This window comes from Mauremys reevesii, linkage group 4 (genome assembly GCF_016161935.1).
Source record: "Mauremys reevesii isolate NIE-2019 linkage group 4, ASM1616193v1, whole genome shotgun sequence".
Taxonomy (NCBI): Eukaryota; Metazoa; Chordata; order Testudines; family Geoemydidae; genus Mauremys; species Mauremys reevesii.
Genome location: NC_052626.1, coordinates 145,563,283 through 145,589,790, shown reverse-complemented (window position 1 = coordinate 145,589,790; position 26,508 = coordinate 145,563,283). Strand labels below are relative to the sequence as shown.

At 50.8% G+C, this 26,508-nt stretch overlaps 1 protein-coding gene and 1 pseudogene across 1 annotated transcript in view; both read left to right on the top strand.

The window, feature by feature from the left end:
- Window positions 1-24,487, top strand: part of LOC120403215 (integrin alpha-D-like) — a 54,719-nt gene extending 30,232 nt beyond the window's left edge. The window contains exons 19-32 of the mRNA XM_039534074.1: window positions 38-111; window positions 1,598-1,739; window positions 2,048-2,161; window positions 2,864-2,943; window positions 3,364-3,447; window positions 3,599-3,674; window positions 4,651-4,758; window positions 5,002-5,085; window positions 5,371-5,484; window positions 5,669-5,761; window positions 5,937-6,047; window positions 6,240-7,284; window positions 23,712-23,836; window positions 24,449-24,487. Of these exons, the coding sequence (XP_039390008.1) occupies window positions 38-111; window positions 1,598-1,739; window positions 2,048-2,161; window positions 2,864-2,943; window positions 3,364-3,447; window positions 3,599-3,674; window positions 4,651-4,758; window positions 5,002-5,085; window positions 5,371-5,484; window positions 5,669-5,761; window positions 5,937-6,047; window positions 6,240-6,362 (1,203 nt within the window). The 3' untranslated portion in view covers window positions 6,363-7,284; window positions 23,712-23,836; window positions 24,449-24,487. The remainder of the gene's footprint in view (window positions 1-37; window positions 112-1,597; window positions 1,740-2,047; window positions 2,162-2,863; window positions 2,944-3,363; window positions 3,448-3,598; window positions 3,675-4,650; window positions 4,759-5,001; window positions 5,086-5,370; window positions 5,485-5,668; window positions 5,762-5,936; window positions 6,048-6,239; window positions 7,285-23,711; window positions 23,837-24,448) is intronic.
- On the top strand, window positions 7,272-20,860 carry LOC120404074 (annotated as a pseudogene).
- Window positions 24,488-26,508: the final 2,021 nt, after the last annotated feature.

The window sequence follows — 26,508 nt, the reverse complement described above, 5'->3', positions numbered from 1 at the left end:
ACCCACTCTGATCCTGCTCTCCTGGGTCTCCCCCCAGCTCCCGTTTCAGAAGGACTGTGGCCCGGATGGCCGCTGCGATGACCAGTTAGAAATCTCCTTCAATTTCTCTGGGTAAGTCACTGAATCCTCCCTCAAAACACCTACCTTGGTGGGATGCATCCGGCTTGATCACAACTTGGATTTTCAGCATCCAGCTGGAGATCTTGCCAGATTTTCAGGGCTGATGGATCCTGGGTGCTGGGTGTGAAGGGTTGTCCCCCGTGCTCTGGGCTGTCCCCTGATGTACTGGGGTACCACTGAGCCCACCGGTTCTACCAGCCTGGGCTTCCTTACACTGTTCTGCTGAGCCAGGCCCTCCAGCCTCCAGCACACACCCAGCTAGGGACACACCCAGCTGCAGAAAGACACAGACACAGACACTGAGATCGGCTCTGCATCGACTCAGCTCGGGAACTGCCCAGCACTCAAGTACCCTCAGGAGTGTAAACCCAAAATTGTATTGTCTTGAACTGCACAGAAAACTGTACAGCGTAAGCTCATGAAAATCGCCCCCTCCCTCAATGTGGAGGAAGATCTGCACAGCTTTTTGCCCCCCAGGTATGAATTGCACAAACTGGTTTAGAAAAAACAAGCACAATTTTAATAACTACAAAGGACAGATTTTAAGTGATTATAAGGGATAGCAAACAGATCAAAGCAGATTACTGAGCAAATAAAACAAACTCACAAACTAAGCTTAATACACAAAAGAAACTGGCTACAAGCAGTAATTTCTCACCCTAAACGTTGTTTTAAGCAGGTTGCAGAGTTTCCTGTAGACAAACTGCTCTTGCTTGTAGCTTAGAACCCCAGATATTCCTGTCACAGGCCAGACACCTTCTAGCCCGGGTCCAGTCCTTTCTTCCCCAGATCAGTCTTAGGTATTTTCATCTTGGGCAGGGATTCAGTGGAGATCCGGCCCTGATTAACTCACTTCCCTGCCTTATATAGGACTTACCTGTGGTGGGAATCCTTTGTTTCCCTGTTTGAACCCCATCCCCTATTTGTGGAAAAATACTAGCAGTCCAAGATAGAGTCCAGTACTAGGAGACATGATCACATGACCCTGCAGGGTCAAAGCAGCCATAAATCCTCCAGAAGACTTCACAGGAAGGTGGGAGATTAGCAACATCAGAGTCTGATTGCTCTCCCTAATGACAGATTGGCGAACCAGCCAGACTGATGGCATTTTCGCTGGTGGGCATTCCCCAGGTGCAAACCCACTTGTAATTGTTACATAGTCAATATTCCTAACTTCAGATACAGAAAGGACACACGCATACAAATAGGACAATCACATTCAGTAAATCATCACCTTTCCAATGATACTGCAGATGACCCATCTTGCATAAAATACAACTTAGTTTTGCCATATTCATATCACAACAACATCTCTATGAAGAATATGAGGCGTAGTGTCACAGGATGCACTGCTGTGGGGAAGATGCACTGCCGGAAGCTCACAGCACTGGGGTCCCTGGCTGGGCACTGCTAGAAGAAGTTCACAGAGAGGACAGGATGCTGCCTTGAGGAAGCTCACCCCTTTCTCCCCCCTTAGCTTGAGCACCCTGGTGGTGGGGGTCACCCCAGAACTCAACACCGCTGTCTCCATCCAGAACCGTGGGGAGAATTCCTACAGCACCACGGTGCAGTTCTTCTACCCGGCTGCGCTGTCCTACCGCCGCGTCCTGCTGCTCCAGGTACCCGAACGTACACCAGGCATGAGGGGCAGACTCTGCAGGAGGTGCTGTGCTATAGGGAGCGGGTAGGGGGCTCGTCAGGAGGGCTGATCTTTAGAGAGCGGGTGGAGGGCTTGGTGGGGGCGCCGAGCTGCAGAGAGCAGGTGGGGTGCTCGCCAGGGGTGCTGAGTTGCAGGGAGTGGGTGTGGGGGCTCAGCAGCGGTGCTGAGCTGCAGGGTGCAGGTGTGCTAAGCTGTGGTGAACGGATGTGAGGACTTGGCAGGGGTGCTGTGAGCTGCGTGTCTCACTAGCTGGTCCCCTGTACTCAGTCTAACAGGAGGGCCTTGGCCGTTAAGTGCAGCTCGGCCGTGGGCTCCGAGGAACAGACTCAAAGGAACAGCACCTGCCAGATCAACCATCCCATCTTCTGGAGTGGAGCTGAGGTAGGGACAGGCCCTGAACATCCTCCCACAACCCAAGACCATGCCCCAGCCCTGAGCCCCCTCCTCCCACACCCTGAACTCCTCTTTTCTGGCCCCATCCCAGAGCCCACATCCCCAGCTTGTATCCTCACCCAACCCCCTGCCCCAGCCCAGTGAAACTGAGTGAGGCTGGGGGAAAGTGAGTCACTGAGGGAGAGGGGATGGAGTGAGTGGCAGCGGGGCCTCAGAGAAGGGGCAGGATAGGGGAGGGGTCTCGGAGGTGGGGAGGGTCAAAGGTATTCGGTTTTGTGGAATTGGAAAGTTGGCAACCCTAGTGTGAGCCCAGCTGGGAGCAGAGAGGGGAAGTTCCCTGGGGTCAGCCCAGCCCGTGACAAGAGATGTGCTGGGGAAAGCGCCCCGGGGAGCCTGGTGAGTCAGTGCAAACAGAGCCCTGAGGTCACTCCGGGGCTGGAGTCAGGTCCTAAAAAGGATGGTTAATGGGGTGTTGGCATGGCACAGAGCGGGTTGAGGTCTCTGGATCCCAAACCGGATTAGCACTGTCTGTGGCCAGGGGCAGGGTCATGTTAACACCTTCGCCTCCCTGGATTCCATCTAAGTTCATACAACAGACCCCCTGATCCCCTGTGCCTGCTCCACCCCTGCAGTCTCTGGCAGTTCCCCAGGCCCTGACGCTCACCCCCCCCCACCCCCTGTGTTTTCCAGGCCGTCTTCATGGCTACCTTTGACGTCTCCTCTGAGGCCGATCTGGGGGACAGGCTGCAGATCACGGCCAAGGCCAGCAGGTGAGGGGGCTGGGCAGGGCCAGGGGGTGGGATGGGTAGGGGGTGGATTAGGGTTTTGTGGGGCCCCTGGGCCAGAGCAACTGGGGGCCACACCACACCTCTTCTGCCTGCATTCCCTCCCCCGCCCCCTGTTCTCCCGGCACTCCGCCCAGGGAGTGGGGTCGGGGTGCGTGGAGTGGCAGGAGTGCCGGGCAGGCAGAGCGGGTTGGGATGCAGGGGCTCCCATTTTTCTGGGGGCCCCCAATTGGCTGGGGCCTCTGGGCATGGGCCCCATTGGCTAATCCACCACAGGAGTGGAGAGCAGTGGGAGGGGGCCATGCACAGAGCAGGACAATGTAGTGGCCTGTGGTGCAGCCTCCCTGCACAGTTACCTGCCTGTGTCTCCTCACATCTCTCTCCTTTGCCCTCCCCTCCCCCCAGTGACAATGGCGTCCCCATCACCGAGCGCATGATTCACCGGGCGGAGCTGCCAGTCAAGTACGGCATCTTCATCATCCTCACCAGGTAGGTCAGTGCAGAGACAGAGGGGAGAGCGCCCCCTACTGGGCCCCCATCCCCACTCCTTGCACCACAATGCCCCCACCCACTGCCACTCTCCAGCCCCATCCATCACACTCCCGTCTCTCTCCTTCCTTCCATCCTTTTCCTTCCCCAGCCTCGAGGAGTCGACCAAGTACGTCAACTTCTCCGAGGAGGCAGGAACAAGTGTGCCAGTGACACATCAGTACGAGGTGAGGCCGGCAGTGCACAGTGTGTGTGGGGGGAGACGGGGCAAGGAGGGGTCTCAGAGCAGCTTCCAATGGGTCTCCCAGGTACAAGAGCCCCCTAGGATTGTCAATTTCTACTTGCACAAAAGTGAACACCTCTGCCCTGCCCCTGACCTGAGGTCCTGCCCTTACTCACTCCATCCCCTTTCCCTCCATCGCTCCCTCTCCCCGACCCTCACTCTCTTTCACTGGGCTGGGGCAGGGGGTTGGGGTGTGGGAGGGGGTGAGGGCTCCAGCTGGAGGGTGCAGGATCTGGGGTAGAGCTGGGGATGAGGTGTTTGGGATACTGGAGGGGGCTCAGGGATGGCGGAGAGGGTTGAGTTGTGTAGAGGGGTTCAGAATCCCAACGGCCTTCTCAGAAGCGGCCACCAGGTCCCTGCAGCCCCTAGATGAATGGGCAGCCAGGGAAACTCCATGTGCGGCCGTTGTGCCTACAGATGCCACCCCTGGAGCTCCCATTGGTCACAGTTCCCAGCCAATGGGAGCTCTGGAGCTGGATCTCGGTGCGGGGGCAATGCAGGGAGCCTCCCTGGCCACCCATGTGTCATGGGACTGTAGGGATCTGACGCGCGGAACTAGGGCAGGCAGCCAGGGAGCCTCCTTAGCCCCAGTCCCCTGCTGCACCGCCGAACCACCAGGGTCTCTTTTTGACTGGGTGTTTAAGCAAAAAAACGGAAGCCTGGCAACCCTAGAGCCACCCAACACCAGGCGAGATCCCTGTGTGTACATCACGAGAGCCTCTCCCCAGAGGCAGAACTTCCTGAATGGGATCTAGTGCGTTAGAGCACAGAGGGGTGGGGGAGGGCAGGGAGCCAGGACTCCTGGGTTCTATCCCCAGATCTAGCAGGGCAGTGGGGTCTGAGGGTTAGAGCGGGGACTGGGGATCAGAGCACCTGGATTCTCTTCCTGCAGTGCCCTATGGAGAGTCTGTTTCTTTCAGGTCAAGAACCTGCGGCAGCGAAGCATCCCCATCTCGGTCACGTTCCAGTTCCCTGTGGAGCTGAGCGGCGTCCGGGTGTGGGACGCCTCTGAGGTCGTCCCCTCCAAGGTACCTGCCTCTCCCTGCCCTTGTGTGTGTGTGTGAGATGGGCCCAGTGACGCCTGCTCTGCCCTACAGTGCCCCCTGCTGGGACAGGCTGCCTAGGGGGGGATAGGCCACATGTTCCCCCACCTCCCCACAGCCAGCCATGCCCCTGCCCTGGGGCTGGATTGTAGCTGGCGCCCCCTAGAGGGGAAAGTCCCCATGTCCCTTTCCCTCCCCTCTTAAAACCATGTCTCTCTCCCTCCCCAGCCACAGCTGGCTCAGTGCACCAGTGAGTCTGAAACGCCTGGTCCGAAGGACTTTGTGAAGCAGATGAACGAGCGCCCCGTGCTGGTGAGTACAGGCTGATGCGGGTCCCAGCAGCCCCTTCCCCTCTGCACTAACACAGACAGTGAGTGGGGGGCTGGGCTGGGGTCGGGACGCCTGCTATAGACAGACCCAGACCCTCCTAGAATATCAGGGCTGGAAGGGACCTCAGGAGGTTCTAGTCCAACCCCCTGCTCAAAGCAGGACCAATTCCCAACTAAATCATCCCAGCCAGGGCTTTGTCAAGCCTCATGGTCATGCTGAGACCCTGCACGCCCCCTGCCTCACATGGCGATATCCTTCCACCCCCAGGACTGCTCCGTGGCCACCTGTAAGAAGATCCGGTGCAGAATCACCTCCCTGGAAATGCAGCAGCCGCTGGAGTTCATGATCAAAGGGAATGTCAGCTTCCAGTGGGTCTCCCAGGTATGACAGAGCCCCCCATGTGAACTGCCCCCATGCCTCACCCCAGAGGTGGCTGCATCTCAGTGCTGGGCAAGGGATTGCCAATGTGTGAACAGCCTGTAAATTGCTCTGGGTCCCCCTGGGACGATGCTCTGGGCTGGTTTGTGTCATTTCTGGTCAGGGACGGTGAATTTCTGTGTTCCAGACTCAGCAGCAGAAAGTGAGTCTGGTGAGTGAGGCCCGGATTGAATACGAGGAGGAGAAATACACCCAGACGGAGGGATTCGTCCAGCGCCAGGTACCAGAGTGACTGTGCCCGGGATAGAGAGCATTGGCCAGTGGTTAGAGCTGGGAGCCAGGACGCCTGGGTCCTGTCCCTGCTCTGGGAGGAAGTGGAGTCTGGTGTGTTAGAGGAGGGGTGGGTGATGGTGCCAGGACTCCTGGGTCCCAATCTCACAGCCCCTCTCCCCCAGGTGCAGACGGTGGTGGAGCGCTCCGAGGTCTATAACTACCTGCCCATCGTTGTGGGCAGCAGCGTGGGGGGCCTGGTCCTGCTGGCTCTCATCACCGCAGCCCTCTACAAGGTGAGTGGGGCAGGGTAATGGACCCCTCCTCCACAACTTATCACCTTGGGGGTGGGGCCAGTGGCTCTCCCAGCTCATATGGGAGGAACCAGGGTTTTTCCTTCAGAGGTTCCCACAGCCCATCCCCTCCTGCTCCTCCATGAGCCTGTCTATGTCTGGATCTCACCATCTCGCCTCTCTGTCTCCTTCCAGTTTGGCTTCTTCAAGCGCCAGTACAAGCAGAGGATGGAGGATGCTGTGGAGGGCGAGGGTCCTGGCTCAACCCAGAGCACAACTGCTGGAAACCCCCCTGCTTCCGATGCCCCCAAACAATAGCCCCCCATGCACCAACGCCCCCAGCTTCACCTCCATCTGGGCAGCTTCACCCCCGTCATGTTGTCACCTCCAAGATGCATAAAAATTGATCACTGGCCACCCTCCCACCAACAAAATGCATCCTAGTGCCAACTAGAGCCAATCGTTACTCAAATTAGGCTTGGAAGAATTCTCTTGATATTTTTATAATTTTTATGGAAAACGAAGTTAATTTTAGGCATTTTTTTAAAGTTCCATTCGTTGGGATATGTTAGGGTTAACTAACAGACATGGGAAGCTGCTAATTTGCTGACATGGCATTAGGGGACAAAGGCATATGTAGGCTGTCGTTTTTTGTTTAATAAATAAGTCGTCATTTTTTTTTCCTGTTGCTGATAAGAATTTAGAAGAATGCAGCTGCATGAGAAATGTAGCTGTCGAATAATGCCCTTTGGGTAAAAGAAAGTAAAAGAAATGTTATTTCCCCGTCCCTTCCTTTTCCAGCTATATAAACCAGCCCTGGCTTATGGCCCCTTCCTCCCTCCCCTGAGAATTGCTGACCAGGGAGATTTGTGGCAACAAGTTGTTGCAAAGAAATGTATTTTCAAGGTAAAAATGTCTGTGTGATATGCGTAATGCTGTGCACAATAGATAGTGTGAGTTTACTAACAGAATGGGTGTTATTATTACGTAATAAGAGGTTTTGGGATGTTGTAACAGATGTAGGCGTGTACATACTCACTTAGACAAAAAGAATGTGTTGTAACTAATTCGGTGCTTACTCGACAATTGAATCGAGGGGAACAAGTATTGCAGTAAAGAAGCTCATACTCAAATCCGCCTTTCGGGTCAATCTGCTTTTTTCTCTTAACATCTGGCGTCACAAACAGGATCCCAGGGGAGAGATGTGCCTGATCACCACGTCTCGCCATGGATTCGATGAGTAAGTTGAACTTGAGCGGGCCCTTTACTGCAACCCTGGTTAAAAAGTTTATTAATAAACTGGTGGGGAGATGGAGGGTCCTCATGCGGCTCCCTCTGGGGATTGTCAGGATTGGCCAGTCATCCAGGGGTGGATGGAAGCTTCCCTGGTGTCCAAGTGCTCCCAGGATAAGAAAAAGGCTGTTTTGCTGCAGGCTCTGTGTGAGGGTCTGTCAGGTTTAGGGGAGGAGGTTACAAGTCTTAAAAGCAAAGTGGAAACTCTGCAGCAAATTGCTGAAGAGCAGAGCACAGGAAATCATCACAACGTGCTGGCAGTCAGAATGGCTGAAAAACTATGGACGATTTTAATTATCCTAAGTCAAAGAACCTGACCCTCAGGGGTCAAGTAGATGCCTTAAAGCAAACTTCTTGTTCCCTGGCCCACATTTCTCTCCCTCTCTGCCCCCACTCCTGCCCATCCCCTCTCTCACACTTTTGGTTTTCTGAAGTTTTAATGGATGGTACTTTGGATACTTAGTGAAAAGTTTGTTTGGACAAAGCATGACAGAAGTCTGCTGCATTTCATTAAAAAAATTAAGTAAAATGTCCGTGGGTGACCATAGAGACAAATGTTTTACTGCCTTTTTAAAGAATCCCAAGGTAAAGGAGGCACAAGGTAGGGCAGCTGTGTTGCACGGATTTACTAGGTGGCTATGTCATTACAGGCAAAATGTACCTCTTAAAGAATTGAATGCAGAAGTAAGTAATTTAAAGTGAATGAAGAGTTACAAGTAGCCTTTATAAAAATGAATACTATAAAGTTTGGAAGGAAGTAAATGGTTGGGAGTTGTAAAAATGCTAAAAGGTAACATTTGTTGTGTTATAAACGTGTAACCCCCATGGAAATTACCTAGATTGCTGGGGCTCTGTCTCCTGGCAGCTCAGGGAGGGGGAGCCAAGGCAACCAATAGGGAGTGAGATACTCCCTTCCAGGGAGCTCAGGAAAGGGGAGAAGCCATTTCAGAGAGGCTGGAGTCAGCCAGGGCAAGGGCAGGACTGGCTGTGTGGGGAGCTGGTGAGTCCCAGGCCTGCAGGCAGGGTCCCCCCTGGGAACTGGCCTCTAGAGACCTGACAGCAGATCCGTCAGCTGGGCTTTTCCCTCTCCACTGATGATTCCCAGTTTGTAGAGTTTTGCTGGGAAACTTCCCCAGCCAGGCTGAGTTCGGCCCCCAGCTCCCTCAGTGAGACCAGTCACCACATGGTCAGCTCTGCTCTGGCTGCTAGTCCAGGGCTGCTGCCTGCTGGGAGTATGTCTGGACACCGGGCTAGGAGATGACAATTTGGATTTTAGTGTAATTGTGTAACCTGCACCTTGAGCCCTGCACCCCTTTGGGGTGAGGGGAAATCCTGGGACTGACGCAGCCTGACGAGGATCCCGGCCCGCAGAAATCAGCCCCTCTGCAGTGACCCAGGAGTCCAGAGTCATCTCTGAACCTGAGGAGCATTGGTGGAGTTTGTGAGGGCACCATCTTTTAGTTAGTCAGGCAGGGAATTTGTTTTGGGGACCCCCTACTCCCTGAACTGTGTCCTCAAGCCAGGGAGAGAGGGTCTGGGGATTTTACAACCTGCTGCATATTAAACCTATGGAGGGATTTACCATCTTCTCCCACTTGTGAGTCCATTGGGCTGTAATAGGTAAGGGGATTCTGTACCTCTGGCCAGGAGAGATTATATGTTACTGCATACATAACGGCTGTTACCCTTCTCTTTATATTTATGACACCATATTTATAAATTCGGTGGCTAACCCATTTATGAACTGCCTTCTCTTTCTCCTCATAGCATGATCCATGGATCATGCTATCAGGCTAGCTGGAGCCAGGGCCTCCAGCCTGAATGCCTCTCCGTTCACTGTGCGAGAAGGAGGAGTGCCTGGGCCCTGCTTTGAAGAGAGTGGGGGAGTGTTGGTATATTTTAGGGTTAACAAACAGACATGGGAAGCTGCTAACGTTCTGACATGGCATTGGGGGACAAAGGCGTAAGAAGGCTGTAGTTCTTTGTTTAATAAATAAGTTGCCATATTTTCCCTTCCCCGTTGCTTGTACAAATGAATACAAATGCAGCTGCATGAGAAATGTAGCTGTCGAATAATTCCCTTCGTGTGAAAGAAGGTAAAAGAAATGTTATGTCCTTCTCCCTTCCTTTCCCACTTGCATAAACAAGCCCTGGCTTATGACCCCTTCCCCCCTCCCCTGAGAATTGCCGGGAGATTTGTCAGGGCTATTTGTGGCAACAGATTGTTGCAAAGAAATATATTTTCAAGGTCAAAATGTCTGTGTGATATGTGTAATGCTGTGCACAATAGATAGTGTGGGTTTACTAACAGAATGGACTGTTTTTATTACTTAATAAGGGTTTTTGGGGTGTTCTAACACATGTAGGTGTGTACATACTAATTTAAACAAAAAGAATGTGCTGTAACTAATTCAGTGCTTACTCGACAATTCAGTCGTTTATAATCTGGCCAGTAAAATGAGTACCACAATCACTGTTGATAGCAGGGGTGGAGTAGACAAACAGTTGAGTACATAGGCCCAGGCCCTTACGCCTGAGCACTGGGATGAGGGGGAGACTGACACCCGTGAGTGGGGTGGCAGGGGGGAGGCCGGGCCACCCACTCCACTGCGTCCCAGCCCGGGGCCCTAGCAGCGGCTATCACCGCTGCTCGGTCAGTGGGGGTCCTGACCGAAACACACTGACATAGGTTCGGGTATGTCTGCAGCCTGACTGGGGTTGGCTACCCCCGGTCTCCCCTTTAGGGCCTACCTGGTCCGTGGCGTCAGTTCCCGGCCAGTCCACCAGCATGGGCTCCTCTCGGCCAGGGCTTGGAGGCAGGTCCGGCAGTTCCTCGGGGAAGTCCCGCCAGGCGTGCTCCGGCAGCTCCTCTGGGTAGCAGCAGGGGCGAGGAGGCTCCGGTGGCTCCTCCAGATAGAAGGCACGGGGAAGCTCCAGGGGCTCCTCCAGGTAATGGGCGCGGGGAAGCTCCAGCCAGTCTGGGTGGCTGCCCTGGGTCCCGGAGGTTTCCCAGTCTCGAGCTCCCTGCGGCACGTCTGCTCCCTGCGGTGGCTGGCTCCTGACTGAGCTCTGGCGGCCGGCTTTTATATTTCCTGTCCCACCCCTTGACTTCCGGGGGGCGGAAACAGGCAGCGGTGGCTCCGCCCACTTTGGTGTCTGCAAGGGCACTCCCTCTGCTGGGCAGGTGGGGAGCCACACCGACTCACTACACACCACAAGGACACAGAACACAGTTTCTATTGTGCCAGTAAATGCATAGTATGTTGGATTGCTCTTCCGCTGGCATTAGCTTTCTCTAATTTTCTAAAAGACAAAAACATATTTCTACCCCTTCTGGGGCGATCGGTCCTTGTTTAAAATATTTCTTTCTTATACAAATATCCTTGCTGATTGCAGGCAAAACAGAGGTATTACCCGCATATTTTTCTGTGTTTGTTTCATAGGCAGGCCACGTTTCAGTGGCTTCTATCTTATCAATTAGGTAATTTGCATTAGCACACAGATGCTTTCTGGCTCGCTTTTAGATCCAGAGCCATTCACAGGTTAAAACCTTTTACTTAAAAGGGACACAATTAACTTTTACCAGAGTTCTGATTGCCTGTTACCTTTAACTCCTATTTTCAAAAACACACAGTAATCCAAAAAGGAAAACAGCATCTGTCATAGGTTTATTCCCCACTTTGAACCTTAGTGTCCACAAGATGGGGACCTGCATGGACTCCTCTAAACTAAAATCCTAGTTTAGATCTGGTTCGCTGCCACCAGCCAGGTTTCAGTGTCTGGCACACTCTCTGTTCCCCCAAACCTCTCCCTGGGGACACAGACCCAAACTTCCTTGGATCTTAACACAAAGGGAAATAATCCATTCCCCCCCACCTTCTTCCCCCTCCCCTAGTCCTTGGGAGAGATACCTTGATTCAAACTCCTTGAATCAAAACAACGAGGGATTCACTTTTCCCCCCTCCCCTTCCCCTGAAAATCCAAACAAGGGAAGAAATCAATCAGTTTCTAAAAAGAAAAGATTTTATTAAAAGAAAGAAAGAAAGTACACTATCTCTGTAACACCAGGATGAAAAATTTACAGGGTCTAGCTTATAAACCTGGAAAGGCTCCCCCTCCTTTCTCAGAATAATCAAAGTAACAGCAAACAGAAATAAAGATATTTCTCCAGCAAACACACAATTGTGCAGAAATTAATTATAAGACTAGGCCACCTTTCTAATACTCACTATACTGAATAGAAGAAAATACTTCAGCAAACTTGGAGAGCTTGAAATTACACCTGGCCTCTCTTAGATCCAAAAAGAGAACGGCAACCCAAACAAAGAACACAGACAAAGACTTCCCTCCACAGAGATTTGAAATTATCTTGTCCTTTGATTGGTCCTCTGGTCAGGTGTCCGTCAGGTTACTGAGCTTGTTAACCCTTTACAGGTAAAAGAGATCTTAACCCTTAACTATCTGTTTATGACACGCCCCCCAAATTGCAGACAGTGGGGGAATCACACTGGCGGTGATTTCTTCCTAGAACTTTAAAAATAAACAGATTAATAAAACACATGCACCGTTACATATACTACTAATTATGTAACCAACAAGATTTTTCACATTTTAAGAACACTGTTTAACCATTTGATTCTGGGAAACTTTCATGAGAGAGTGCATCAGCTACTTTGTTGGAAGCTCCTGAAATGTGTTGAATTTCAAAATCAGAATCTTGGAAAGCTAAACTCCATTGGAGAAGTTTTTTGTTGTTTCCCTTGGCAGTATGAAGCCACTTTAGCGCAGCATGGTCGGTTTGTAGCTGGAACCGCCGTCCCCAAACATATGGGCATAGCTTTTCCAGGGCATACACAATGGCATAGCATTCTTTTTCACTGATGGACCAGTGGCTTTCCCTCTCAGACAGCTTCTTGCTGAGAAACACGACAGGATGGAAGTTGTGATCCGGTCCTTCCTGCATTAGAACTGCTCCTACACCATGCTCAGATGCATCGGTGGTTACTAGGAAGGGTTTGTCAAAGTCCGGGGCCCTTAGCACAGGGTCAGACATGAGCGTCCCCTTAAGCTGGGTAAAGGCTTTCTGACACTCATTAGTCCACTTAACTGCATTTGGCTGGGTCTTTTTGGTTAGGTCAGTTAGTGGGGCAGCGATTTGGCTGTAGTGTGGTACAAATCGCCTGTAATACCCGGCCAAGCCTAAGAAGGATTGGACCTGTTTCTTTGACCTTGGGACAGGCCACTTTTGGATAGCCTCCACCTTGGCCTGTAGGGGGTTTATTGTTCCTTGACCCACCTGGTGCCCTAGGTAAGTCACTCTGTTTTGGCCTATTTGACACTTTTTGGCCTTAACAGTGAGTCCTGCCTGCCTGATGCACTCAAAGACCTTTTCCAGGTTTTCTAGGTGTTCGGGCCATGAATCAGAAAAAATGGCCACATCATCAAGGTAGGTAACTGCATATTCTCCCAATCCTGCTAGTAGACCATCTACCAGCCTTTGGAAGGTAGCGGGTGCATTTCGCAGCCCGAAAGGAAGCACATTAAATTCATACACCCCTGCATGGGTGATGAAGGCTGACTTTTCTTTGGCGGGTTCATCTAGCGGTACTTGCCAGTACCCCTTGGTTAAATCTAATGTAGAGATGAACTGGGCACGTCCCAATTTCTCCAATAGCTCATCGGTGCGTGGCATTGGATAGTTGTCGGGACGAGTTACAGCATTTAGCTTATGGTAGTCCATGCAAAAGCGTATTTCCCCATCTGGTTTGGGAACTAGAACCACTGGAGATGCCCATGCACTGGTAGAGGGGCAGATTATACCCATCTGTAGCATGTTTTGGATCTCCTGTTCTATAGCAACTTGGGCATGAGGAGACACCCGGTAGGGTGGGGTCAGTGGTGAGCTGGAGCCAGTTCCCACAGGTTCTCAAGAACCGGTTGCTAAAATTAGACCCCTGTGGAGAACCGGTTGTTAAAGGGCCAGGGAGTGGGCAAAGAACTCCGGTCCACGGGCCGTACCATCCTGTTGCTACCAGGATTCCTAGCTGGGGAAGCTGAGGCTCCCCCGGCCCTTCCCCTGCTTCTCCCCAGCTGCAGCATGGCCAGCTGCCGGCATCAGCTGGGCAGCTCAGCTGAGCTCCGGAGTCATCCTGCTGCTTTGAGCTACCAGCAAGGTAAGGGGGGAGGGGGCAGCAAGCTCTAGGGCTGCCGAGGGGGCAAGTGGGGCAATTTGCCCCAGGCCCTGCAGGGGCCCCCAGCCCCACGAGTATATCTCCCCCTGCCCCTCCCCCACTACCCCCCTTAAATCAGAACTTTTTATAGGGAACCGGTTGTTAAGATTTTGGCAGCTCATCACTGAGTGGGGTTCTAATTAGGTGAGCATTACCTGTGTCAATGGAGTGGTATGCTCGTTCAGTCCATCCTGGGGTGGCTGAGAACAAGGGGGCGAAGTGAGTGCACAGCTCCTTGATCTGTTGCCACTGCAGACGTTCCAGGGTTGTGGAGAGGTTCACCTCTTCCACGCCACCATTACTTTTTCCTTCGTAGTAGACACCTTCAGGCCACTCAGCGTCATCTCCTCCATGGGCTGTAAACTGACAAACCTATAATTCTCTGAAATAAAAGGGCTTTAGAGAGTTAACATGGTATACTTTAGGCTTTAGGGAGGAATTGGGAAATGCTATGAGGTAGTTAACAGCTCCCAGGCGCTCTTGGACCGTGAATGGCCCTTGCCATGACACTTCCATCTTATGGGCCTGTTGCGCCTTCAAGACCATAACCTGGTCTCCTACCTTGAAGGAACGCTCTCTGGTATGTCTATCATATCAGGCCTTTTGCTCTTTTTGAGCATCTTTTAGGTTTTCTTTAGCAAGGGCTAAAGAGTGTTGTAGGGTGCTTTGTAGGTTGCTTACAAAGTCCAGAATGTTAGTTCCTGGAGAAGGCATAAACCCCTCCCATTGCTGCTTCACCAACTGTAATGGCCCCTTAACCTCGTGGCCATACACAAGCTTGAATGGTGAGAACCCTAAACTGGGATGTTGTACAGCCCTGTAGGCAAAAAGCAACTGCTGCAACACTAGATCCCAATCATTGGAGTGTTCATTCACGAATTTACGTATCATGGCCCCCAAAGTTCCATTAAACCTCTCCACCAGGCCATTGGTTTGGTGGTGGTGGCAACCAAGTGATTCACCCCATGAGCTTCCCACAGGTTTTTCATGGTCCCTGACAGGAAATTAGTTCCCGAATCTGTAAGGATGTCGGAGGGCCAACCTACCCTGGCAAAAATGTCTAAGGCCCGGCACACAGTGTTAGCCCTGGTGTTGCTTAGAGCTACTGCTTCCGGCCATCTGGTAGCAAAGTCCACGAAAGTCAGTATGTACTGCTTTCCTCTGGGGGTCTTTTTTGGGAAAAGACCCATAATATCCACAGCTACTCGCTGAAATGGGACCTCAATTATGGGGAGTGGCTGGAGAGCCTTGACCTGGTCTTGGGGCTTTCCCACTCTTTGGCACACCTCACAAGACGGGATATAATTGGCAGCGTCCTTGCCCATCCCCTCCCAGTGGAAGGACTTCCCCAACATGTCTTTGGTTCTGTTCACCCCAGAATGGCCACTGGGATGATCATGGGCTAAGCTTAAGAGCTTCCCCTGGTACTTAGTTGGAACTACCAACTGTTTTTGAGGATGCCAGTCTTCCTGGTGTCCACCAGAAAGAGTCTCCTTGTATAAAAGTCCTTGTTCCACAACAAACCGGGATCGGTTAGAAGAGCTGAGAGGTGGTGGGGTGCTCCGTGCTGCCGCCCAAGCTTTCTTAAGGCTGTCATCTGCTTCCTGCTCAGTCTGGAACTCTTCCCTTGAGGCTGGAGATGCCAGTTTCTCCTTAGACTGTGGACTTGGGCTTGGTCCGTCTGGAAGCGATGTAGGTGATGGGGTTGTTTTGGTTGCTGGTGAACCGCTCTCTGCTGGTGCACTAGGTGATATTTCAGGCTCTGGCTGAGCCTCTTGGGTAGGGTTGTCTGCTGCTTCTGCCAGTTCAGGCCCGCTGGCGCCCTCTGGCGTTGGAGTTGGAGACGGATTTGCAAGCGCTGGCGTCAGTGCTGGCAACGGTTCTGGTGCTGGTTGCTGTTCCAGTTCCGGTTCTGGGACTGGATGCACTATGGCTGTTTCAGTTGTTGGCATGGGATCCGGTTCCACCACCTCTGTCTGGGTCTCTGGTAACACAGACGGAGCCCTGGTGGACGGCTCAGGAACAGGGATGGGTGTGGAAGCTTACTTGGCCTGGCTGCGGGTGACCACTCCCACCCTCTTGGCCAGCTTCACATGGTTGGCCAAGTCTTCCCCCACTAGCATGGGGATGGAATAATTGTCATAGACGGCAAAAGTCCACCTTCCTGACCAGCCCTTGTACTGGACAGGTAATTCAGCTGTAGGCAAGGTTACAGATTTTGACATGAATGGATAAATTGTTACTTGGGCCTCTGGGTTGATGAATCTGGGGTCCACTAAGGATTGGTGGATAACTGACACTTGTGCCCCGGTGTCTCTCCATGCGATAACCTTCTTTCCACCCACTGTCAAGGTTTCCTTTGCTTCAGGGGTATTTGAGAGGTAACTGGGCCTGGGGATCTTTGGTGTGATGGTGGTGTAATGAACTGCACTCGATTGGGGTTCTTGGGGCAGTTGGCCTTTATATGTCCCAGTTCATTACATTTAAAACATCGCCCAGCTGACTGGTCACTGGGCCGAGGTGGGTTGCTGGAGACTGGTGAGGTGGGACAATAGGTAGTCTGGGGCTTCCCTTGGGTTGTAGGTGGAGTCTTGGGTGGCCCCCGGTGGTAGGGTTTATTTTCGGTTTGCCCCCTCTGATATTCGCTCCCCTTGTTAGTAGCTTTTTTCTTTTCTGCTACTTCCACCCATTTGGCTCCGATCTCCCCAGCCTCGGTTACAGTTTTGGGTTTCCGATCTAGGATGTACCTTTCTATTTCCTCAGGAACACCCTCTAAGAACTGTTCCATTTGCATCAGGAGGGACAGCTCTTCTAGAGTTTGAACCTTTGTTCCTGATATCCATGCATCCCAATTTTTTCCAATGTAGTAGGCATGTCTGGGGAATGACACATCTGGTTTCCACCTTAGGGCTCTGAACCGCCGACGGACATGCTCAGGTGTTAACCCCATTCTGATTCTGGCCTTTGTTTCAAACAGTTTATAATCGTTCATGTTTTCCTTAGGCATTTCAGCCGCCACCTCTGCTAAGAGTCCACTGAGCTGTGGCCTCAGCTCTATCATGTACTGGTCTGCAGAGATATTGTACCCATGGCAGGGTCTTTCAAAATTTTCTAAGAAGGCCTCAGTGTCATCACCTGCCTTGTAGGTGGGAAATTTCCTGGGATGGGAAACAGTACCTGGAGAAGGGTTGTTAGGGGTGGCTGGAACATCTGGCTGAGCCTTTGCTAATTCCAGGGCCTGCCTCTGGATTTCCAGCTCTTTTTCTTTTATTTCTAGTTCTTTTTGTTGCTTCTCCACCTCTCTCCTGTGGTCAGCCTCCTGCTTCTCCATCTCTCTCCTGTGGGCAGCTTCTTCCCTGGCTATTTCTGCATTAATTAGTTCTATCCGTCTCCTATGTTCGTTGTCTTTCTCTGCTGCTTCCAGCCTAGCCAGTTCTAGTTTAATGCTCCCTTGGTACTCATGTTTCTGCTTTCTTGTGTTGGCTGCGCCCTCTGCAGCTTACCTAGAATGCTGCAGCTCAGGGTTGCTTGTTACAGAGACTTTCTAACACCTTCTATGCCTGAATGAGTTAGAAAAAAAAACACTTCACTTGCAAATGCCCTTTGCTGGTGTTTGCTGACTCACAGCTTTTAACTGGACTTCTCTGACTGAGAAGAGACCAGAAAAACTGTTTGTAACTTGTCTTCTGCAAACTGTAATTACCCTCCAGCTAAGCCCAGCTGGAAATCCCTTCTAACAAAGCCTTGTTAGAAAATTTAACACCTCTGCCCTCAGGCTGCTTCCAAGCCTTAGAAGGAGAGAACAAAAAAAATCTCACTGGCTTTTGGTTCTTAAAAAATCCCACCGCTACCACCACGTCATAGGTTTGTTCCCCACTCTGAACTTTAGCGTCCAAAAGGTGGGGACCTGCATGTACCCTTCTAAGCTTAAATCCTAGCTTAGATCTGATAGCGCTGCCACCAACCAAAAATATAGTGTTTTGGTACACTTTCCATCCCCCCCAAACCTTTCCCTGGGGAACACAGATCCAAACTCCTTGGATCTTAACACAAGGAGAAATTAACCATCCCGCCTCCTTCCCCACCCCCATCCCTGGTGAGTCCAGACCCTATTTCCTGGATCTTAAAACAAAGGAAAAAAATCAATCAGGTTCTTAAAAAGAAAGCTTTTAATTAAAGAAAAAGAAAAGGTAAAAATTATCTCTGTAAAATCAGGATGGAAATGCTTACAGGGTATTCAGCTTATATAGACTAGAGGGACTCCCTCCCCCCTAGCATAAGTACAAGTTACAGCAAACAGAGGTAACATATCCTTCCAGCAAAATACACATTTGCAATAAAGAAAACAAACAAAAGACTAATCCGCCTTCTAGCTAGTACTTACTATCTGGCACATGAGAAACTGTTTCAGAAAGATTGGAGAAACCTGGTTGCACGTCTGACCCCTCTTAGATCCAAGAGAGAACAACAACCAAACAAAGAACACAAAACAAAGACTTCCCTCCACCGAGATTTGAAAGTATCTTGTCCCCTTATTGGTCCTCTGGTCAGGTGTCAGCCAGGTTTACTGAGCTTCTTAACCCTTTACAGGTAAAAGAGACATTAACCCTTAACTATCTGTTTATGACACCGCTATACTTACCAACATGCCTCCAGCTTTCATCCAGACCACATCACACGATCCATTGTCTACAGTCAAGCTCTAAGGCCCCGTCTACACTGGCAAGTTTGTGAGTTTGTAAAGCAGCTTTGAGCACTGTAACTCTCAAGGTGTACACACCGCCAAGCCACTTAGTGCGCAGAAACTGTGCAGATGCAGTGCTCTAAAAAAACACCTTGACGAGAGGTGTAGTGTTTTCTGCGCCGGGGCTACAGCACTGCGGTGCCAGTGTAGACACCATGGTGATTACAGCACTGCGATTGGCCTCCGGGAGGTGTCCCACTATGCCTGTTCTCACCTCTCTGGCCATCGGTTTGAACTCTACTGCCCTGCCCTCAGGTGACCAACCGTCAGCCCCACCCCGTACATTCCTTTGCAAATTTGAAAGTCCCTTTCTTGTTTGCTCAGTGATACATGCAGTGGTCTCAGCTCATCTTTCCAGGTGAGCGTGCCTGCTCCACGCACCAGGCAATCCCCTGCTTGGAGCAATGCCGAGCTGCTGGACCTCATCGGTATTTGGGGAGAGGATGCAGTGCAGTCACAGCTGTGCTCCAGCCATCGGAATTATGATACCTATGGACAGATTTCTAGATGCATGATAGAAAAGGGCCATGATCGAGACACACTGCAGTGCAGGGTCAAAGTGAAGGAGCTGCGAAATGCCTATCACAAGGCACCGGAGGCAAACCGCCACACCGGTGCTGTGCCAACGAGCTGCCGGTTCTACAAAGAGCTGGTAGCGATACTTGGTGGTGACCCCACCTCCACTGTGAAGTCCCCTGTGGATACTTTGTTGGCTTCATTGCCAGTAGAGAGTGGACCGAGCCAGGAGACGGCAATCTTGAATGAAGAGGGGGAGATGGAACAGAGGCAGAGGTTGACTCGGAGATCGGAGATGCATGCAGTCAGGAGCCCTTTTCTACCCTGGAGGAGCCTAGTCAGACACAGCAGGTGAATATTGGTGAAGTGCAAACAGGAGAGGAGGCCCCTGGTAAGTGGATCTGATTTGGGGAATTTCTGAATTGACTTGTTGGGGCAGAAGTGTTGCAGAAAGCAGGTTTGTCTCCCACTTCATGCCTAGTTTGAGCAGTGGAACAGGCTGTTGATACACTCCCTCACTTCATGTGAATCTCCCTCAGAGATCTCCAGGAAACTCTCATGGAGATACTGGGCAATCCGCTGCTACAGGTTCCTCGGCAGACCTGCTTTGTTTCTTGTCCCATTAACGGTAACTTTCCAGCGCCACTCTGCCGTCAAGGGTGGGGGGACCATAGCTGCACACAGGCTAGTCACATGCTGTGTCTGGGCCCGCAGCCCCCGGGCCTGGTGGCCGCCGCTCAGGCCATGTGGACCGCCTGGATGAACGTGTCGTGGCGGGAGCCCGGCGGCGGCGGGAACCGCAGTGGCTGGAACGCGAGCGAGAGCGGCCTCTTCGGGCAGGACTCGCCGCTGCAGCGGGCGGCCGGGCTGCTGGTGCAGCCCGATGGGCCCGACGGCCTCAACGCCTGCAGCCCGCGCACCAACTTCAGCGAGGCGGGCGCTGGCCAGGCTTGGCTCGTCCTCATCCAGCGCGGCGGCGGCTGCACCTTCGCTGACAAGATCCACCTGGCGGCCGAGCGCGGCGTGGCGGGGGCCGTGATCTACAACAACTGGGGCACGGGCAACGAGGTGCTGCCGATGTCGCACCCGGGGTCAGGCGACATTGTTGCAATTATGATCAGCAATCTGAATGGCCTGGACATCCTACGTCGGATTGAGAAGGGCCTTCAAGTGACTATGGTTATTGAAGTAGGGAAAAAGCATGCACCCTGGACGAATCACTATTCAATCTTCTTTGTCTCAGTGTCGTTTTTCATTGTCACAGCAGCAACTGTGGGCTACTTCATTTTTTATTCTGCTCGAAGATTCAGGGTTGCAAGAGCTCAGAACAGGAGAGAGAGACAATTAAAAGCAGATGCCAAAAAAGCTATTGGATAGCTACAACTGCGCACGTTAAAACAGGGGGATAAGGAAATTGATCCTGATGGCGATAGCTGTGAAGTGTGCATTGAAGTATACAAACCAAATGATGTAGTGCGTATTTTAACTTGCAACCATCTCTTCCACAAGACTTGTATTGATCCCTGGTTGTTAGAACACAGGACGTGTCCTATGTGCAAATTGGACATACTTAAAGCTTTGGGAATTGAGGTGGATATAGAAGATGGAGCAGAGTCTTTCCAGACCATGGTGTCCAATGAAGCATCGAATAGAGCTTCACTTAATGAAGAGGATAATCGTAGTGAGACTGCATCATCTGGATATGCTTCAGTGCAAGGAACAGATGAGCCGACTCTAGAGGAACATGCATCTTCAGAGCATGACAATCTGCATCTTGTAAACAATGACTCCCAGTCTCCAGAAGTGGAGGTCCTTCCTCACCTTGACAACCCAAGCTTTGAAGCAGATGAAACGCGTGTTCAAGAAATCAAATCCTAAAAATCTGTCAAGCAGTGCGGAATCTGAACCCTTTGTAGCAAACTGCCAGTTGTGGTCATTATGTACGTCAAACAGTATAACAAATGAACTACTCTGTAGCAGCAGTGATGCATTGGAAATATTGGGATGAAATGAAATTTTTTAATAGATCACAATTACATGGTTTGAAAACTTAACCTTCTTCTAATTACCTTTAGGGGCCAAGGCTGAAGCCACAGGCTTGGAGAAGACCCTCCCTTGATTCCCTGCTCACCCTCAGCAGCAAGATATCTTCCAAAATGATCACCTCCTCTGGAAAGTGTGGGGACAGGAATGATTATCAGGCCCCCCTATAGTGCTGGCTCTCCCCAAGGTCCAAGAGCCACGTGCCCAGTGTACGGCAGGGTCCGGGAACAGTGATTTACCCTGCCCCTGCAGCTACTCACCATTTTGGGGGTCTTGTGGTTTATGTGTGCTTGCCTGGGATCAGCCAGTTAGTGTCAGGTGTGAGAGTACAGGCAGTGTTTTAAAGCACTGAAACAGTGTTGTCTGTGTTGAAAACAACACTGCTTCTATAAAATGTTGCATTTAAACTTCACAGAGATGACCTCGGGAGGCCAGCCTCCCTTACTGGTGGCAGAACGATTGTGAAGAATTAGAAAGTGTCCAAGAAGAACTAAGGAGAACTTTATATGTGAGGTTATGCGCCACTGAGAAAAAGGAACTGAAAGAGTGGAGGGACACCGAGAAGAGGGAACGAAAGAAGAATGTGGCACACTAGAAAGAAGCCACACAGCGGCTCTTAACAGTTATGGAGGGCCAAGCGGACATGCTCCAGGCAATACTAGCTCTTCAAACTGAGCAGCTCCGTGCCCACCCTCCCCTGTAGCCGCTGTCACAAAACTCTTTCCCGTGCGCCTCCCCCACACTGCCAACACACTGTTATCAACCTCCTGGCTCCACTGTCTACCTGCAGCATTCCACTCCTCCCTCCTTGCAGTCCAGCAGTGTGGACTCCCAATACCCACTGCACTCAACACCCATCCCGCTGCAGTTTGACCCTGCTTAAGTAAAGCACCCGCTGCATCGTACTCCAAAGGAGAAGGTTGGGTATGATCCCTGGACATACACAAATCTGTAGCCATTCCTGGACCACTCCTTCTCTTGAGACCTTCCATTCCCCCATTCCCCTCCCTGCTGATGAATTTTTTCATTTGACTCACTCCTCTGGTTGTTGTCTTTCAATAAAAGAATAGTGTTTGTTCGAAAGCAATCTTTATTCTATTAAGTGAAAGCAAAAAGGGCCCTGCAAAGCAACATACAGTTATGTTAAGGCCCCTTCTTGCATCATGAGCACCAATCACCACCTAGCATTACAAACACTGCAGTCCTGAGCATAGCAACAAATATTAGTGGCTTTCAGCTTCAAATTGCTGCCTCAAAGCATCCCTGATCCATATGGCCCCACGCTGTGCCCCTCTAATTTCCCTAGTCTCCGGCTGTTCAAACTCAGCCTCCAGGTGGTGAGCCTGTGTGGTCCAGCCCTGAGTGAAGCTTTTACCCTTCCCTTCACAAATATTATGGAGCGTGCAGCATGTGGCTATAAGCACATGAATATTGTCATCGGCCATGTCCAGCTTCCCATACAGGCATCGCCAGTGGACTTTTCAATGGCCAAATGCACACTCACCAGTCATTCAGCACTTCTCAGCCTGTTGTTGAACCACTCCTTCCTGCTGTCAAGTTGCCCCGTGTATGGCTTCATGGGGTAGGCAGGGTCTCCCAGGATCACAATGGGCATTTCTACTTCCCCTACAGTCATCTTCCGGTCCGGGGAGAAAGTCTCTGTGTGCAGCTTCTTGAACAAGTAGGTGTCTGAAAGATGTGTGTGTCATGCACCTTTCCAGACAAGCCTGTATTAATGCTTGTGAAATGCCCATGGTGATCCACAGGCGCTGGAGAATCATTGAGAAATACCCCTAGCGATTAATTATTTTTTAAGTTTTTTTGTTGAAGAATTGCCACTTTTAACTCTGTTATTGAGTGTCCAGGGAGATTGAAGTGTTCTCCTACTGGTTTTTGAATGTTAGAATTCTTGATGTCTGATTTGTGTCCATTTATTCTTTTGCGTAGAGACTGTCTGGTTTGGCCAATGTACATGGCAGAGGGAGATTGCTGGCACATGATGGCATATATCACATTGGTAGATGTGCAGGTGAACAAGCTCCTGATTGTGTGGCTGATGTGGTTAGGTCCCGTGATGGTGTCCCTTGAATAAATATGCAGGCAGAGTTGGCAACGGGGTTTGTTGCAGGGATTGGTTACTGGGTTAATGTTTTTGTTGTGTGGTGTATAGTTGCTGGTGAGTATTTGCTCCAGGTTAGGGGGCTGTCTGTAAGCAAGGACTGGCCTGTCTCCCAAGGTCTGTGAGAGTGAGGGATCGTCCTTCAGGATAGGTTGTAGATCCTTGATGATGCGCTGGAGAGGTTTTAGTTGGAGGCTGTAGGTGATAGCTAGTGGTATTCTGTTACTTTCTTTGTTGGGTTTTAAAGTGCTTGTACACAAATGCTAGAAGTCTAAATAATAAGATGGGTGAACTAGAGTGCCTTGTGTAAGCTCTCACGAGAAAGAGATTGTACTACAGTACATGTATGAGGTGAATTGAAAAATACTATTTCTTTTGTTTATCATTTTACAGTGCAAATATTTGTAATAAATAGTATAAAGTGAGCAGTGTACACTTTGTATTCTGTGATGTAATTGAAATCAATATATCTGAACATGTAGAAAAACATCCAAAATATTTAATACATTTCAATGGTATCCTATTGTTTAACAGTGCAATTAAAACTGTGATTAATCACGATTATTTTTTTAAATCATGATTAATATTTTGAGGTAATCATATGAGTTAACTGCAATTAATTGACAGCCCTACTTGAAAATAAACATTGATATTATCCGTCAAAATTATTTTAAAAAAAAACAAATTCTGAAAAGCTCTTTCCCTCTCCTCTCATAAACTAGGTACTCCATTCCTCTTGTTGTTAGCTGTGTGTATGTGTTCTCCCTGTGTGCTGCCCCAGGTCTGTGCAGACAGCCAACACAGCAGACCTTGAGTGAACCGCCTAATGACCACAAGATCCATTAAGGTACAAAGACCAGGTTTATTGTTGACAAAGCATGGTAATAGCACCGGGCAGACTATACGAGGATACTAAGACACGTATGCCCATGACAATGTATGCAACTCTAATACAAGGGCTTATATCTCAGGCTCTTTTCCTACTACACCTCTGATCATCCTAACTGCCTTCTCTACACCTGTCCCAGTTTGAATTAATCTTTCTGGACCATGTGACCAGAATTGGACACAGTATTCCAGATGTTATAATAATTTTTGTTATAGTAATGTTATAGGTTGTAATTTCATGTATATAGTTATGAGGCTGAAAATGTGTCCTCATGGCTTAAAGCAAGCCCAGGCAAGAACTCCCCAAGAGCAGAGAGGCAGTTCACACCTCATCAGGGCATGTATGGGACAAACCCAGCCCAGCCTCACAGGAACAAAGGACACTGGCCTAGGCAAGAACAAAGGATCTGTTGGAGTCTCGAGTGAGTCACCCCCCTTCCTTTGGTCAGTTTGGGACTGCGATGATGTAATGCTCACCTGACTCTGAAGGGGGCGGGGCAAAATCAAGAGGGAAGAAAGAACGTGATAAAAGGGAAAGACATTTGATATGCTCTTCCTTCTCCATCTACAGACATCACCACCAAGAGACTGGAGTGCTGATCAAAGGGGAGAGCCTGGCTGAAGGGCAACCAGCCAGCCTGTGGTGAGAAGCATCTAAGTTTGTAAGGGCACTGAAAGTGTAAAGATGAGCTTAGAATGCGTTTTGCTTTTATTTCATTCCATCAAAACCAACTTGTTATGCTTTGACTTATAATCACTTAAAATCTATCTTTATAGTTAATAAATCTGTTTGTTTATTCTACCTGAAGCAGTGCATTTGAATTGAAACGTGTTAGAGATGCCCCTTGGGATAACAAGTCCTGTACATACCAATTTCTTTGTTAAATTGACAAACTCATATAAGCTTGCAGCGTCCAGATGGCATAACTGGACACTACAAGACAGAGGCTCCTAGGGTTGTGTCTGGGACCAGAGATATTGGCTAGTCTCGTTCGGTTGCACAATCCAAGCAGCTTACATGCCAGAGGCTGTGAGTGGACAGCCCAGGAGTTGGGGTTCTCACAGCAGAGCAGTGTAAGGCTGGCTCCCAGAGTCAAGGATTGGAGTGACCTAGCAGATTAGTGGTCTAGATAACACCAGGGGAACATCACAGTGTCATTTTACCGATGGGCAATAGAGAACCAGGGATCACAGATTTAAGGAGAGAAATCCAGTTATGATCCAGTGTCGTGAAACTTCATGAACAGGTGTAGCATGGCGCACACTCACCCCTGTGGCGCCTCCTGCTGGTCGTCCTCGGGAATTAGTTCTTCGACCCAGGAGCACCCTCTGCAGGCTGGTGATCCGCCTGTCCTCTGGCCCCCATGTCCCTCCCTGGACCCCGGTGCCCCTTTAATTGGGGTGCTGCCATCTGCAGTACCCCACAGTCTTACTGGGTCTCCTCTCCCTGGGGAACCCCCAATCCACTGTCCCCACATCGCCTCAGTTGTGGCTACTGCCAGTCTCTGTTTAGCCCCTACGCCCTGGGGCAGACTGCAGTCTATCAGCCGCTCATCACAGGCAACAAAGGGTTTGGACTGGCTGCCTTTACCCACCCTCTGGCTGCCCCTCTGCAAGCTCAATGCCTAGGTGGGCCTAGAACTAAGCCCTGCAGCCTGGGGAGTTGCTAGTCTAGGGCTTCCCAGCTCCTAAGGCCTTTCCCCAGCCCTGCCTCACTCTAGGTCCCCCGGGTGAGGTCTCCAGCAGCCAGGCCTGTCTCCCTCTACAGTCAGAGAGAGCCTGCTCCCTCTGGCTTTCCTGACCTTCTTATAAGGCCCTGTTGCTCAGTTTGGGGCATGGCCCCAGCTGCAGGCACTTCCCCCAATCAGCCAGGGTTTTACCTTGCCCAGCCCCAGCCCTCTGCAGGGCTTTTCCAACCCCTCCAGAGCTGAAGCGGGGCTCACCCCACTATACAAGGGAACTGGGAATTTCCTTTGTTCTTGAAGCAAGAGAGGCAAAGGCCCCCAGACTGGGATTCAAACCCTTGGATCCCAGCACCACCCCTTTTTGCAGATCCCCCACTCGGCCCCTGCTGAACTGGCTCCTTTATTCTCCTCTTGTAAAGTGGTCCCTGCAGCCTCTGATCATGTCTGTTGCTCTGCCCTAGGCTCCCTGCATCTGTCTATATCTCTCCAGGACTGAGGGATCCAGAGATGAGCCAAAAGGAGCCTCCCTGGTTTTATATAGACAGGAACTATCCCCTCTGTTCTCAGGCCTGGGAATGGGACGTGCAGCCTTTCCCCTCTAGAGATGCCCAGCAGCCTTAGGGCAGAGGAGTGGGTCGCTCAAGGGGGCGGGGAATGGTATACAGGCCAGGACCTTAGTGTGTGACTCTCATTTGCTGTGTTCATTAGGCCTAGTGTGAAATGAGTTGGGTCCCAGCCCAAGGTATGCCCTTGACCACAGTCTCCACAAAATTGTGAGCTCAGTGACAGCAGTGACAGCTCAGTGAATCCTTGAGACATTTCTGCCTCATCAGCTACCTCCAGGGTCAGTGACTGAGGTATTTACCTCACGCCTGTGACCCCCTGTCCACCTCAGGCCCCAGCCTCCCACCCAACTGCCACAGAGCTGCCAAACCACAACATGCCC